Source organism: Haliotis rufescens, unplaced genomic scaffold (genome assembly GCF_023055435.1).
Source record: "Haliotis rufescens isolate VD_foot unplaced genomic scaffold, xgHalRufe1.0.p SCAF_5, whole genome shotgun sequence".
Lineage (NCBI taxonomy): Eukaryota > Metazoa > Mollusca > Gastropoda > Lepetellida > Haliotidae > Haliotis > Haliotis rufescens.
The window spans coordinates 44,878,942-44,893,734 of NW_025964223.1; the positions used below are offsets into that span (position 1 = coordinate 44,878,942).

At 40.6% G+C, this 14,793-nt stretch overlaps 1 protein-coding gene across 3 annotated transcripts; it reads left to right on the top strand.

Moving 5' to 3' along the window:
- Positions 1-750: 750 nt before the first annotated feature.
- Positions 751-11,856, top strand: LOC124139970. 3 transcript variants are annotated; one of them, XM_048384398.1, is made up of 7 exons: positions 751-970; positions 2,463-2,489; positions 3,041-3,376; positions 3,541-3,616; positions 3,916-4,043; positions 4,574-4,670; positions 11,348-11,856. In XM_048384398.1, exons 1-7 carry the CDS (start codon positions 922-924, stop codon positions 11,391-11,393), a joined length of 759 nt encoding a protein of 252 aa, XP_048240355.1. In that variant the 5' UTR covers positions 751-921; the 3' UTR covers positions 11,394-11,856. The 3 variants fall into 3 exon arrangements, with proteins under 3 accessions (XP_048240355.1, XP_048240354.1, XP_046363219.2); XM_046507263.2 differs by having other exon boundaries at positions 752-1,010; XM_048384397.1 differs by lacking the exon at positions 2,463-2,489 and having other exon boundaries at positions 751-1,010.
- Positions 11,857-14,793: the final 2,937 nt, after the last annotated feature.

A 14,793-nucleotide genomic window follows, 5' to 3' on the forward strand; every position in this document is an offset into this window, starting at 1 on the left:
CTTGAACCCAGTCCACGAGACGTGGCCCCAAGTGACTACCACCTGTTTAAGTTTTTTTTTAACTTGCATGGTCAGAGATTTAACGCTGCTGTGAAGGGTTGGTATCTGAACATGAACATGAAAACAAGGGCAGCTGATCATGACTTGGAGAATATTATAAAATGTGAATGCAAGGTAAGAGCCAGTTTTGGTTCCTCGTCGAAACAGATTCTATTTGGCGTTAAGGGTAAAGGAGCTGTGAAAATGAATTATACGAATGGCCCACTGTAAAATCAGTGATGACACTAGGTGTTCGCGAAAAGGGTAAGCATGGCCTGCCCTACCGCTAGCACCCACGAATCACACAATTTGCATAAATAATAAGTATTTATTGCCTGAAGCCGCACAGCAGTAGTCATAACATGCGACGGTGGCTTGTACACAAACCAGACAATCAAGTGATCGGTGATCCAGAAAGTTCAGAGCATTTGCTTATCTTGTTGAAACTAAATTATGTAAATATAAATTACGTCTGTGTGTGTGTACAAGTACAGAGATTCCGCTGCTTGTCAGTAAAGAAAAATCGCTTAAGAAATATATATTTGTTTTGCAACATTGTGGGAGACGGAACAAGTGTAATGTATGATAAAGAATAATAAAACCTGATGGCAATATTTTAGTTTTATGAATGCCAGGCTCAAAACGGTTTTATGACTCCTCGTTTCACATTCAGTACGTTTGTACAAAGTATCACGGAAAAAGAGCTTCATGCATGTATCCTGATTACTGCATACAGAGCATGACTACGGCACGCAGATGGAAAATGCATCCTTGTTTGGGAAGTTGTGAGTTTACCCTGGACCATTAACGACATTCACTGCAGGACGTCAACACCAGTGTTGATCCACGTGGTCAATCACAGCCGTACATGATGTGGCGTGGATGCTCTCTGGATTGTGTGGCATCGGGAATGGGTCGCACTTCCACCTTGGTGAGACTATTTCTCATCATCATGGTTCCTGTTGTGAGAGGTTGGTCACAGGTTACTGTTAATAATAGCATTGTTACCGAAATTCATCTATACAACTTACAGATTAAATTAGTTGATGAAGAACACACAGGGAGTGTACTATGCATATATACTGAATAATTTAGAAGCACATGTCTTGGATAATACTTAATGATGCTTCATTGCACTGTGATAATAAAATATGTAATACATCATTTTAACATTATAACTGCAGTTTTCGAAATACTAAAGTGTACCTTAAACCTTTTTTTTGAAAACATATGTGAATTGGTAACAAAACCTTTTACAGAGCGACGTTGTTCTCTCATGTCACAGTCCCTGGTATTGTGTTGTTGAATGATAGTTCTTTGGTTTATATTTCATATAAAAGTTCTGTTAGTCCAGCTGTTGGACTGTCCATCAACGGCATGTTATTATGTTAAGTATATATATTAATAATGTATAACTTGTTCTCGTCACAATGTGACGTCAACGTTTTAAAAACATGGGGGGGGGGGGGGGGGGGGGGGGGGGGTGTTTCAATGTACAGGTTTCGTAGAGTCGTTGCAGAGACGTTGTAGATGTGTTGTAGAGACGTAGAGCCAATATAGAGTCGTCGTGGAAGCGCTGTAGAGACGTTTGAAAGACGTTGTAGAGGCGTTGTGAAGGCGTCATAGAGACTTTTAGGGGCGTTATAGAGACATCATAGAGAAGTCTTATTCACGTGGTTGCGTGGTTGATACGTTCGACAGGCGTGGTAGAGACGTGGTACAGGCGTTCTTGAGACGTTATTGTGTTTTTATAGAGACGTTGTATAAGCGTTGTAAAGTCGAGGTAGAGGCGTTGTAGTGTTATGGAAGAGACGTTGTAAAGTTGCTGTGGGGTCTCTCTAGGGTCGTTGTAGAGTCGTTATAAAGACTTTGTCGTACCTGAGTCGTTGTAGATTCGTTTTAGAGACGTTGTAGAGACCTTGTAGAGATGTTGTACAGGCGTTTGTGAAGCATTGTAGAGACGTTGTATAGGCGTTGAAAAGGCATTGTAGTGGTTTTGTAGAGATGTAGAATCGTTGCATTGTCGTTGTAGGGTCGTTGTAGAGGCGTTATAAATGTTTTTATGGATGTTGTAGATATGTTGTAGAGGCTTTGTAGACGCGTTGTATGGGCGTTTTCGTGGCGATGTAGGAGCATTGTAAAAACGTTATAGAGGCGTTGTAGAGGCATTGTAGAGGCGTGTTACAGGCCTTTTTAAAGCATTGGAGAGGCGTTTAGATGCATTTTGTATAGGCGTTTGTGGAGGCGTTATAGAGACGTTGCAGATGCACTGTATGACGTAGACATAGGTCCGTTGTAGAGTCGTTGTAAAGGCATCGTAGGGCGTCGAAGCGACGTCGTAGAGACATTTATGTGAAATAGTTGTAAAGCTGTGATGTTGTAATAAGATAATGTGTCCGTTGGGCAACTGTTTCCTTTTGCAGGCGGCTGTTTTCAAAATACTTCTACAGGTTTGTAAATTCCATATACTCAATATCATTTCATCTCTAACATTATGAAAGCATATAGTTCTAAATACACCATGTATCTATATGACAGCGCATGATTGCATTCGAAAGGAAATACTACATAAAGTGTACGTTCAATAGTAATGATTCCACATGATATCGTGTTTTCATATATTTAGAATAAGAATACGAAGCTACGAAGCAGTAGCTTCCTGTTAAGCCTTGGTAGCTAGTAAGACATCTGGTTATCACTGAAAATGTAGCTGACCCCGACAAGTTTTAAACAGCGCAACCTTCTGGCTGGACTTATTTATTGCCACGTTTTAAAACAAATAGATCTCTTATATTCTTTACCCCATCAAGTATACGTCTTTTAAAAGATTGCTAAGTCATGCTCCTTCTTTGCCATGTTATTTAATGTATACAATCTGTTGGCACTTTCATGAATAGTACTGTCATCGTTACTCTGACCCCACTTCGTATGCGACTATGAATATATATAACCACTATGTTTGGATTTAACAACCCTGATATTTTACATTCATACATGACAGTTGTCACGATGTGTCAGAGTGGTGAAGTGACAACGACGTCCCTCTTCATCAACGCCAACACAATGGTTCATGAACATGAGGTTTGTTCCTGCACCATCTCTCAGTTTTCCGGCGAGATGGAGATCTTTGCTTTGCCAGGTACTGTCATCAGTGACTGTACAGTGAAACTGAACTTCTATGAACGACTATCTACTACCAATGCTGCCATCTACAGTCTACACTGTCTCCAGGATAGAAGTTTCACTGAAACTTTTGCTTCAACCCAAGAGATTCTGTTGAACCTCACAGGACTTGGCACACTAGATATCTGCATTGGTATTCGAAATACTGCAAAAAGTAAGGTTAAACACGTGTACATTTTAAAACATTATACACACCAGGAAAGCTTAGTGTTTCAAAGTAAATTGCCAACGTTTAGGTTTATGATCAACAGATAATAATTTTGCTGTACAAATACCAAATTGACTGTAACTCTAGTATAATATTAACTATTTTGACAGAATCAAAGTTCAAGATAGCATGTTCTCCGAGGGTTCAAATCAGACCTGATGCATCAAGAAAAAGGTCAACTATTAGGTCTGTATCAAACGCATGCCCCTGGTTATGTATTTAACAGACCACTCGATCCATATTGATCATACTAACTGAAAAAGAACTCATTTAACCCTTCTATGCACATTATGTGAATGGTGCGAGCTACCCGTAGCGCAGGACATGCGTACCCGTTTCGCGAACAACTGGTGCTGTCACTTATTTTCAGTGATGCATTCGTTTAGTTTTCAAGTCTGTTTTGCTTTTTGAGCCAAATGGCATCTGCTTTTGGAGATGATCGAGACTGGTTGTTCTTTGGCGTTGACGTTCTACATTATATCCAGCACATTGACGACCGCCACAGGATTCACAGGATACACAGGATACACAGTTTCCGCGTCTTCTTTGCGAGATGCTGCATCAACCGACAGGTCTCCTTCAACCAGCTCGACCTCTGTTACAACAGTGAGAAGTATGTTATCTTGTACATCTATTTACTATACGCTTTTATGAAATACGGACATTTACATGTATTACAATATATGGCTATATAAGGCTCAACCTTCTAATTGTTTTGAAAAAGATACTAGTTACAAGAGATTCATGTCTTCTTTTGATTTTGCATGTGGTTGCCAGAAATATGAGTCCCGGCTTCCCATACATACATCTAGTACTTAACTGCGGGGCAAAAGATGTTTACACTGAAAAATTGAATTTGACCCCAAAATTACAAATGTAATCAAAACGTTAGTTGGCGGACACAGTCATCAAAATACTCGCAAGCCCAAGGTCCAAAACACAGCTCTTATACCCATTTCAAATACATCACCATCGAGTAACCATTTCTCGATCATTGTTTAATTTCGTCACCATCAAGCCTAGGTGTATGTTTCTATGGTAGTTTATATGAATTACGTGTACTTAGTCCTCCTCCCGATATATCCCCTCATATATCCAATCCACTGCAATCCTTCATTTTATTACCATCATCATCTATTTCAGATGGTAACCGAATTTATACTTCGACGGTTTGGGTCATGGGCGGAGTGGGAATTGTCATTGTTATATTCATCGTCGCAGTTGTTATATTCTGCATCAGGTAAGATTCAGAAGCGAATACAAATTGATTTAACAGTTATCTGTTGAAGGAAGTCGATTTCTTATCCAACTGTGATGAAGAGATTAGGTTGGTTGGTGTGTTGTTTAACGCCGCACTCAGCAATATTCTAGCTATATGACGGTTGTCTGTAAATAGCCGAGTCTTGACCAGACAACCCAGTTATTAATATCATGAGCATCGATCCACGGAATTGGGATCGATGACATGTATCAACTAAGTCAGCGATCCCGTTAGTCGCCTTTTACGACAAGCATAATCGCCTTTAACGGCACGCATGGGTTGCTGAAGACCTATTCTACCCCGGATCTTTACGGGTCGTGATGAAGAGAAACCTGGTCATGGCCATACATGTTAACAAGGGGTTCCTGAACGCATTTATGAATATGTACCACGATGTCATGAAATCTTCATAGTCTAGTTGTGGAATCCATGTACATGTTCTTTCTTCAGCAAAAGGCACTCGTGAAGAGCAACCTCCTCGTGGTGAGTGCTGGGTAACGCTAATAGCTCTTCCCCCGTGTGGAACCGGGGCAGAATAATTCCACAGCCTCCCATTGCTGGTCGTATGAGGCGACTAAAATGGGCAACCTGTTTGCCGTGGGTTGCGTCCCTGTGTCGGCGGAGGACGGGAGTCTGGTAGTTGAGGGCACTGGTTCCTGGAACTGTGTTCCTTTGCCCAACACACTACTTCGACCCTTACTTCGCCTAGACGGGTGGTAAGATGGGCCCGGTCTTATCAATCGGCTGGTCATGCCAGGCCCTGTGCGTAATATTGTATATGCACACGTGTGTTGTATTTTAATGTATATTTTGGCCTTGGCCGTCCCTAACTTGTGTGTATTCTAACTTTTGGATTGAATACATTGCCTAGAGTCTTACGCCAGAAGGCGGTGGCTCATGGGCCAATCTGGTACTTTCGACCTCTGAGTTCTGTATGTCTTCAATTTCTTGTCATGGGCCGGACCAGCCTGGCATTTTATTTGTTAGACAAATGCAGCTATTCATGTTGTTTTTACTGGAGTATAACACCTCTGTATCCCTGATGTTTGCATGTTGGAGATCCGGTGCAGGAAAACATCGCTCTTTGTAGCACTCCATGGTGGGTGGGGAGCAGGGGTGCTGAATCAATTACTTTCATTACGGCACACAATCATTCTGGTTCAAACCGCACTGACAAGAAGAGACGTCTGGAAGCTGAGATTTTCTCATCTGACGACGATGCTTCTATTTCACGAACTTCAAATTCTTGGGCTCGGTTTATCGTAGTGGAATCACATAATCAACTACCTTTGAAAATCAATCCCTTTGCAATATCTAAAGCCATTGAAGGTATCTGTGGTGAGGTGAAGAATGTTTCACGGCTCCGGAGCGGCTCTCTTTTGGTGGAGTGTGCACGGAGACAGCAGGCTATTAATCTTTTAAAATGTACTAGCTTTGCTAACACAGAAGTTGTTGTTTCTGAACACAGAACGTTGAATTCGAGTCGAGGGATCATCCGCGACAGAGCTCGTTGCCTGGCTGAAATGTCAGAAGATGACATTTTGGAAGAACTTAAATCACAGAATGTCACATCAGTGAAACGTTTCAATAGAAAAGATGGTGAAAATTTCATTCCAACAAATACTTATTTGTTCTCCTTTTCTCTTTCAACAATTCCACAATCTATTAAGGCAGGCTATTTTAACATCGGAGTGGAGGTGTATGTCCCCAATCCACTCCGGTGTTACAAATGTCAGAAGTTTGGGCACGGCTCCAAATCATGTGATCGTCCTACTGTTTGCCACCGTTGTGGTGGAAATCATGATGGTTCAGGCTGTACAGCAGACCTGAAATGTACAAATTGTAAGGGTCAACATGTAGCGTCATCAAAATCCTGTCCTTTTTGGACACGTGAAAAAGACATTTTGACAATCAGATGTCAAAACAACATCAGTTACTTTGATGCAAAAAAACTCTATGATAGCCGGACACCTTCATCCAAACAATCTTATGCTGCTGCTGCTGCTGTCTCTCGCCCTTCAACCAGTAGATCTATAGAATGTCAGACGGACTTGACGTGGACACATTCTGAACACCCGCTGCCTCTGACAACATCATGTGACAGTCAAACAACTCATTCTGTCAGCCCAGGTGAAATGTCTTCAGATTCTATCATTGTGACTCAGGTTGTGGCCCCATCTACACCCACTCCTGATAAACCAGCTACCAACAAACCATCAACTGAAATGCCAAAAAAACAAAAGAAGAAACAAAACAAGAAAATTTCTACAAAGATCCCTACTCTCACTGAAACATCTGTAGATGTTCACAATTACTTTGAGCCTCTTGAGATGGATGTCACCCCATCTTCACACCACAGCAGTGGTGACTCCTCTTCACGTTTACGTGAACGATCTCCGGTAGAACCACCATGAATCATTCGAATCTAATTCAATGGAATTGCCGAGGACTTAGGCACAATTTTAACGAACTGCAATTATTATCAACGGATATTTGTCCATCAGCAATTTCTTTACAAGAAACGTACCTTAAAACAACCGACACATTTGATTTAAGGCAGTATAGTTCGTATCATTCCTTCTCTCCTCCGGGAGATAAAGCTACTGGAGGAGCTTCTATTTTGGTGCGGCGGGGCGTTGTTCACAGTCCTGTTCCGCTTGACACGAATATGCAAGCTGTTGCAGTTAGACTTACACTGCATATTGCCTTCACACTTTGCTCCTTATACATTCCTCCATCTTCAAATCTTCAGCGTAATGATCTCCAAAAACTGTACGACCAGCTCCCAAAGCCCTGTGTCATCATGGGTGATCTAAATGGACATAATCCTTTATGGGGAGGTTCTATCATTAATCAAAAGGGTAAAGTCATCGAGGATTTTGTTTCTGATAATGACCTCTGCATCTTTAACGATGACTCGGACACCTACTTACACCCTGCAACTGGTACGTATTCATCATTAGATCTGTCTTTGACGGATTCAGTGTTGTTGAATGAATTCTCATGGACCGTCCATGATGACCTATGTGGGAGTGACCATTTCCCCACCGTGCTTAAACCCATTCATCCCGTTGATGATCCACCTTCACCTCGATGGAATTTTGTGAAGGCTGATTGGCTTTTATTTCAATCTTTATGCAAAGATAAATTACAACCTACGTCTTTTCAGAATGTTATTGACCCCATTCAGTTGTTCTCAGATCAACTGAATGAAATTGCTGATGAATCAATACCTAAGTCCTCGATCAACCCACGTGTTCGTAAACCGTGGTTTGATGACACTTGCAAACACGCTAGGAAATGTCGTAAGAAGGCGGAGAAATACTTCCGTAAACATCCCACTGTCCATAACTTGAACATCGTCAAAATTTCAAATGCTAAGGCGAGACGTCTTTTTAAACAAAATAAACGTCAATCCTGGCAGAATTATGTCTCAAAAATTAACTCTCGTACCCCCATGTCCAAGGTATGGAACATGATCAAAAAGATCAAAGGCAAGGGATCAAATTCTACAGTAAACCATCTAAAGGATGGCGATACTTTGCTAACGACTAAATCTGATATTGCCAATAGACTTGGGAAAACGTTATCTCAACATTCTTCTTCATCTAATTACGCTCCTGAATTTCAAAAGTATCAACTCCAACAGGAAAAAAAAGAAGTAAATTTTACATCTGATAATGGTGAAGATTACAATGAGGTATTTTCACTACATGAGCTACATACTGCCTTAGGGCAAGCTCATGATACAGCAGCAGGCGCTGATAATATTCATTATCAGCTACTGAAACACTTGCCAGAATCATGCCTTGAAACTTTGTTGACTATATTTGATGACATTTGGACATCTGGGACGTTTCCACCTTCATGGCATAATGCCATTGTTATACCAATACCCAAACCTGGGCGGGATCATTCTGATCCATCAAATTACCGCCCTATCTCTTTAACTAGCTGTGTTTGTAAAACGATGGAACGCATCGTAAATAATCGATTAGTGTGGTACTTGGAAACAAATAATCTTCTTACCAATATACAATGTGGTTTCCGGAAGAACAGAAGTACTATCGATCATTTAGTGCGTTTAGAATCGTTCATTAAAAATTCCATTGTAAATAGACAACATGCTGTATCGATCTTTTTCGATTTAGAAAAAGCTTACGATACAACATGGAAACATGGTATTTTAAAAGATTTACATGACTTTGGTTTAAGAGGCCGTTTGCCTCATTTTATATCGCAATTTTTAACTGACAGACAATTTCAAGTTCGTGTTGGATCAACCCTGTCTGATCATTATAATCAGGATCAGGGTGTTCCACAGGGCAGTATTTTGTCTGTCACATTGTTCAGTATAAAAATAAATAGTTTATCAAAAGTATTAAATGACTCAATTGATGGGTCATTGTTTGTGGATGATTTCAATATATCATGTCGTGGTAAAAATATGCGTACTATTGAACGCCAATTACAGTTGTGTCTTAATAAAATTCATAAATGGTGTCTTGAGAATGGCTTTAAGTTCTCACAGAGGAAGACCAATTGTATACATTTCTGTCGGAAATATAAACCCCATAAAGACCCTGAACTCTTTTTAGATGGCACTCCAATCAAGATTGTAAAAGAAGCCAAATTTTTAGGATTAATTTTCGACCATCATTTAACCTTTTTGCCACATATTACTTATCTGAAGACCAAATGCCTGAAGGCCCTAGATTTGTTAAAAGTCGTTTCAAATTCAAAGTGGGGAGGGGATCAGAAAACCCTCCTTCACTTATATCGATCATTGATCCGTTCTAAATTGGACTATGGCTCCATTGTGTATGCTGGAGCTTGCAAGAGCAATTTAAAAAAGCTGGATTCAATTCACCATCAAGGACTACGTCTATGTCTTGGTGCTTTTCGAACTTCTCCGGTTGACAGCCTCTATGTGGAGGCTGATGAACCTTCTTTAAAACAACGCCGTACTAAATTGTCTCTTCAATATATTTCTAAATTACGTTCGAACCCCTCTAATCCTGCTTATGCCTCTGTATTCTACCCCCTCTATGAAAATCTATTTCTGAAGAAACCGAAGCTGGTTCCTCCACTTGGGATTCGGCTCAAATCCAATATTACTGTTGCAAATCTTGATTTGGATCTTATCTCTCCTTCTCGGCTTTTGTCTACTCCTCCCTGGCAGTTGGTGAGGCCAGAAGTAGACATTTCACTGACACGCTTTCTCAAGTCTGAAACAAATCAACTGGTTTATCATCAGGAATATTTACAATTAAGAAACAAATATGACACTCACCGTTCAATCTTTACTGATGGATCCAAGGGTGGTGGCAAAGTAGCAAGTGCCACTGTCGTTGGATCACAAACCATATCATTTAGAATACCTGACAATAGCTCTATTTTCACTGCTGAGGCCAATGCTATCCTTACAGCTTTGATATATATTAAACACCAGTCTTCATGTAAACAGTTTATCATCTTTTCTGATTCTCTTTCTTGCCTTCAGGCACTGCATAATGTATCTTCCACTCATCCACTGATTTTAGATGTTTTAGAACTTTACAATGATCTTTCAACTGGCCAATACGACATCGTCTTTTGTTGGTTACCGAGTCATATGGGCATCACAGGTAACACAATGGCTGATGCTGCTGCTAAAGCAGCACTCAACGAATCTGTGACACCACTTCTGCTTCCATACAGCGATTATAAACCTGTAATAAGAAACTACATCAGAGATATAATGCAGCAGAAGTGGGACACCCAAGTAGGTATTAATAAATTACATGCTATAAAACCAACCATAGGTTACACCTACTTGGGTTGTCAGTCCAGATTTGAAGAGGTCATTGTACGACGATGTCGTATTGGCCACTCGCGATACACACATGAATATTTGTTAAAAGGTGAAGATCCTCCGTTCTGTATCCCTTGTGATGAGAGAATCACGGTCAAGCATGTCCTGCTTGACTGTATTGATTTTTCCATCACAAGGGATAAGTATTTCAAAGTTTCATCGTTAAAGGATCTTTTTAATCAGATTAATTCTCATTTAATTCTTGGTTTTTTAAAAGAAATAGAATTGCTTGATAAATTTTGATATGTACATGTATTGTAAACAGTATGTGATTTTAATTTGGTAGAATGACGTAATAACTGAGTTTGTTAGTGGCTGTACCTTCAAAGGGGGTTGAAGTAACGTAAAATAATTGTCCCCCTGAGAAGGTATGTAAGTCCCATTTCATTCAAAGTATTTTTCATTTTCCATGTTTTTAATCGTAGAATTCTTGTTGTTTTTAAATGTTTTGGCTTAAACTTGCCGACAATCACCAGTAGCCGGAGGGATGGTGTAAATCCTGCTGGGTTACCATGTAGGTAGCAGAAGTATAGTAAGTCCCCATGGTACCTAGTTTGGTGACCTACCTTTGGCTATTGGTGATCTAAAGCCCATTTTTATTGTGTACTGTTTTGAATTGTTATGAATTTTATTCTGATATGCTAGTTTTACAATCTACATCTGTGATAGTCTAGTGTTTTTACTGTCCTTTGTCGACAGATTTTATTGTCACTATGTATTAATATATAACTTGATTTAGTCACGTTATGGCTGAAATATTGCCCATGTGACTTAAAACTTAACTCACTCACTCATTCTTCAGCAAAAACGCCTTGTCCGGTAAGAATGATAAAGATGAAACGGAATGACGTGAACACCATAGTTGTGATGTGCTGCAAGGGAGATTCAAGGAGTCAGCACATGTGATGATGCCTCGATTTCATGCTGAGCCACAGCCTTCGGAACTTGATGTTATCTACATTTCACCAGTGTTTGTAAGAGTGAGAGATGAGATGTGATTGATAGATAATCTGGTTAGTTAAGTGGTACTGGCTATAGCGTACAGGTCACAAATTAGGAGAAGTTCAGCAACGTCGGTTCCGAAGAGTAGTTGGATGGATGACCCTCCTGACAGTCTTCGGTCGAGCACTCAAGCACATATGTGATATCTGTTTAGGCCAGTTTGTTCACAATATTCCTGTGTTCACCCAGAAGTGAATGGTTAGTTGGTTAGTTGGTTGTTTAACGCCGCACTCAGCAATATTCCAGCTATATGACGGCGGTCTGTAAATAATCGAGTCTGGACCAGACAATCCAGTGATTAATATCATGAGCATCGATCCACGCAATTTGGATCGATGACATGCATCAACCAAGTCAGCGAGCCTGACCACCCGATCCCGTTAGTCGCCTTTTACGACAAGCATAGTCACCTTTTACGACAAGCATGGGTTGCTGAAGTCCTATTCTACCCCGGAATCTTCACGGGTCAGCAGTGAATGGATACCCGGTAGGGGAAGATGGTAATTAGTATATGAGTGTTAACCTTCTTGCACTTCATAGACTGCTTGGGTTATATACTTCCTGGGTTTTAAGAGATAAAACACACTGATTCATTAACCGAGCTCTAGGTACTGTTTCGATCTATCATGGTCTGAGCGCATAATGTGGAATGTGCTTTGTAAAATTGTTACAATATAATACAAAAACAATGAAAAAATGGCTCTAAATGCAATTTGGTTACATACATGTAAATAACTTACTTGTTAAATAAACTTGAAAGAATGAAAAACAATATGACTTTGCATTTTACTTGCTCTCTAATAACAGTTACATCATTAATAACCGACCACTACAAACAGCAATATAATTTGCAGCGGTTTCACATCGCCACTCCGTAACATCTATATGCAAGAGAGCCAGATTGTTGAAATAAGCGAAAATGGACAGACATACAAAGAACAGGTTTGTATATAATCATGTACTATCAGGGGGATGACTGATGGCCGTAGCCAGCAATCTATGCTGGTTGTGAGAGGTGCTTAATTGAATTGGTTGACATGCTCGGTAACTTGGTTGATTGTGCGTTATGGAAACGACCGACGTTGTGTCACAGCTCGCAATAACAAACACTGGATTGTCTAGTCCAGAATCGATTATTTAGAGGCCACCGTCATATGACTGGAATATTGCTCAGTGTCTGTCCTCCAGCCTTTGTGTGTAGCTTGATGGTTGCCTTTAAATACGGTTCTCTACACTTCATGTTGTACAACACGAATGTTTATCTGGCAAGTCAAACAAAGTTGTTGTTGATAATCGAGTGAAAAACTATCCACTATCGGATATCTGTATGTAGTGTGTGTGCGGGAACATGCTCACAGGCAACTATTGTGTACAACCAGGAAGGTTTTGAAACACAGGGAAATAAATCGACGGATCAGGTCATGATGCGGTATTCAAACTCAGTGGTGCGTGCAAGCAAAGGGCGGTTGCAAATAACGCCTCGATTACTTTGAACTAACACGTCAAAATAGCGGTAAATAATACGACACGAACTGACACACATGTCGATGTTTTCCTTGATACAATGAATTAAAATTGATAAACATGTAACACAGTATTGATACACACTATCTCACGTGGAAGCTAGTCCTCTCGGATAGAGGGAATTCTAGGATTCTAGCTAGGTGAGGTGAGGTGAGGTGAAATTGGTTTAACGTCGCGTCCAAGATTATTGCACTTATATAGCGACGTGCATGTACGTGTATGTGTTTGTGTTTGTGTGGCTGCTTGTTCTAGTCCGGACTGATGCCGATTTATAGTGCTAGCTCACTGAGATACCATGCCGCAGTTTAACATGAATACCCTACTCAGATACAGTATACTGACTCCGAGCCGACTAGTCCTTGTTTAAACCCCTTAATGCCGAGCGCCAGACAGGGTAACAACAAGTACCATCTTTTAACGTCTTTTGGTATGAAGCGGTCGGGGTTCGAACCCCGGACCTTCCGCTCTCCGGGCGGACGCTCTACCACTAGACCACGGAGGCGGTTTCTAGCTAGGACATTCATAAACTCTTACAGTGTTTGACGCTCCTGATGTTAAGACTACATTTGTGTAGAACATACTTGTCACTTATTTACTTGAAATGTGGTTCAGGTCACATTTATAAAATAAACTTTTCATCGAATATCATCCACGCTCCGAGCCCAATGGTGCCGTTGAAAGCAGGTATTGACACACATTGTAAAACCCCTGAACCCCTGCACCCAGCACAACTTTAGAATGCCCATCAACTTTGTATCATATCATATCTTTATCAAATGAAAATCAATGACAGATTTACTTTGCATGGCCTAACTATATTGCTCAAATACACTACAATCAGACTCAACATGATAGCTGCTATAGCTAAGATTTCTTATGTAAATATTGTATCTATAAGTCTGGTTTGAGGTGTTAATGCAACATTAATTCGACGACATTCTCCAAACAAATATGTATTCTTCATGTAGATACGTGTTGTGCCAGTTATACATATCAACTATATAACCCCTTGTGTATAGTTGAGTGACCTCGCGCAGGGGTAACTCTGCCGTGAACAGTCATACCCTCCACCTACCTATACATGCGGAAAGTCCAGGAAGGTAAAGATAAGTAATTGTGCACAGAAGTGTATGTGTAGAGCGCAAACTTGTCTATGAGTGAGTGAGTATGTTTTACGCCGCTTTTAGCAATATTCCAGCAATATCACGGCGGGGGACACCAGAAATGGGCCTCACGTATTGTACCCATGTCGGGAATCGAACCCGGGTCTTCAGCGTGACGAGCGAACGCTTTAACCACTAGGCTACCCGGCCGCACCTCTTGTCTATGAAAATTGACTATAAATGAGTGAATAATTTAGGGTTAATGAAACCGTGTTGGTGTTTTAAGTTAAATTACACCATGTCGGTTAACGGGGGAGGATAACAAACGTTATGTTTACCTCAGTGGGAATTCACGACGACAAGTATGATACCAACAAATACAACCACGTGAGAGCCTGTAGCCGAAACACACGAACATGACATGCACGTGCAACATCACTTGTTGGGCTATCAAAACGTTTAGTTTTCATTTGTTTGCCATCACAATCTTACAGCAAATGAATAGCAAATGAACAGCAAAATCATGCCACGACTGACGGAAGCCCAACGCAACAACGATATCGGCCGACTGCAAACAGGAGAATGATCGCTGTAGTACAAAGCACCATTACAAGACTGT

What these genes read in the sequence shown, in the direction of transcription:
- LOC124139970 (XM_046507263.2), top strand. Translation starts at nt 908, where the DNA reads ATGATGTGGCGTGGATGCTCTCTGGATTGTGTGGCATCGGGAATGGGT. An exon ending in TTTTCAAAATACTTCTACAG is followed by an intron (nt 2,490 to 3,040) that starts GTTTGTAAATTC and finishes CATACATGACAG; the next exon opens with TTGTCACGATGTGTCAGAGT. An exon ending in GTTGTTATATTCTGCATCAG is followed by an intron (nt 4,671 to 11,347) that starts GTAAGATTCAGA and finishes CTCATTCTTCAG; the next exon opens with CAAAAACGCCTTGTCCGGTA.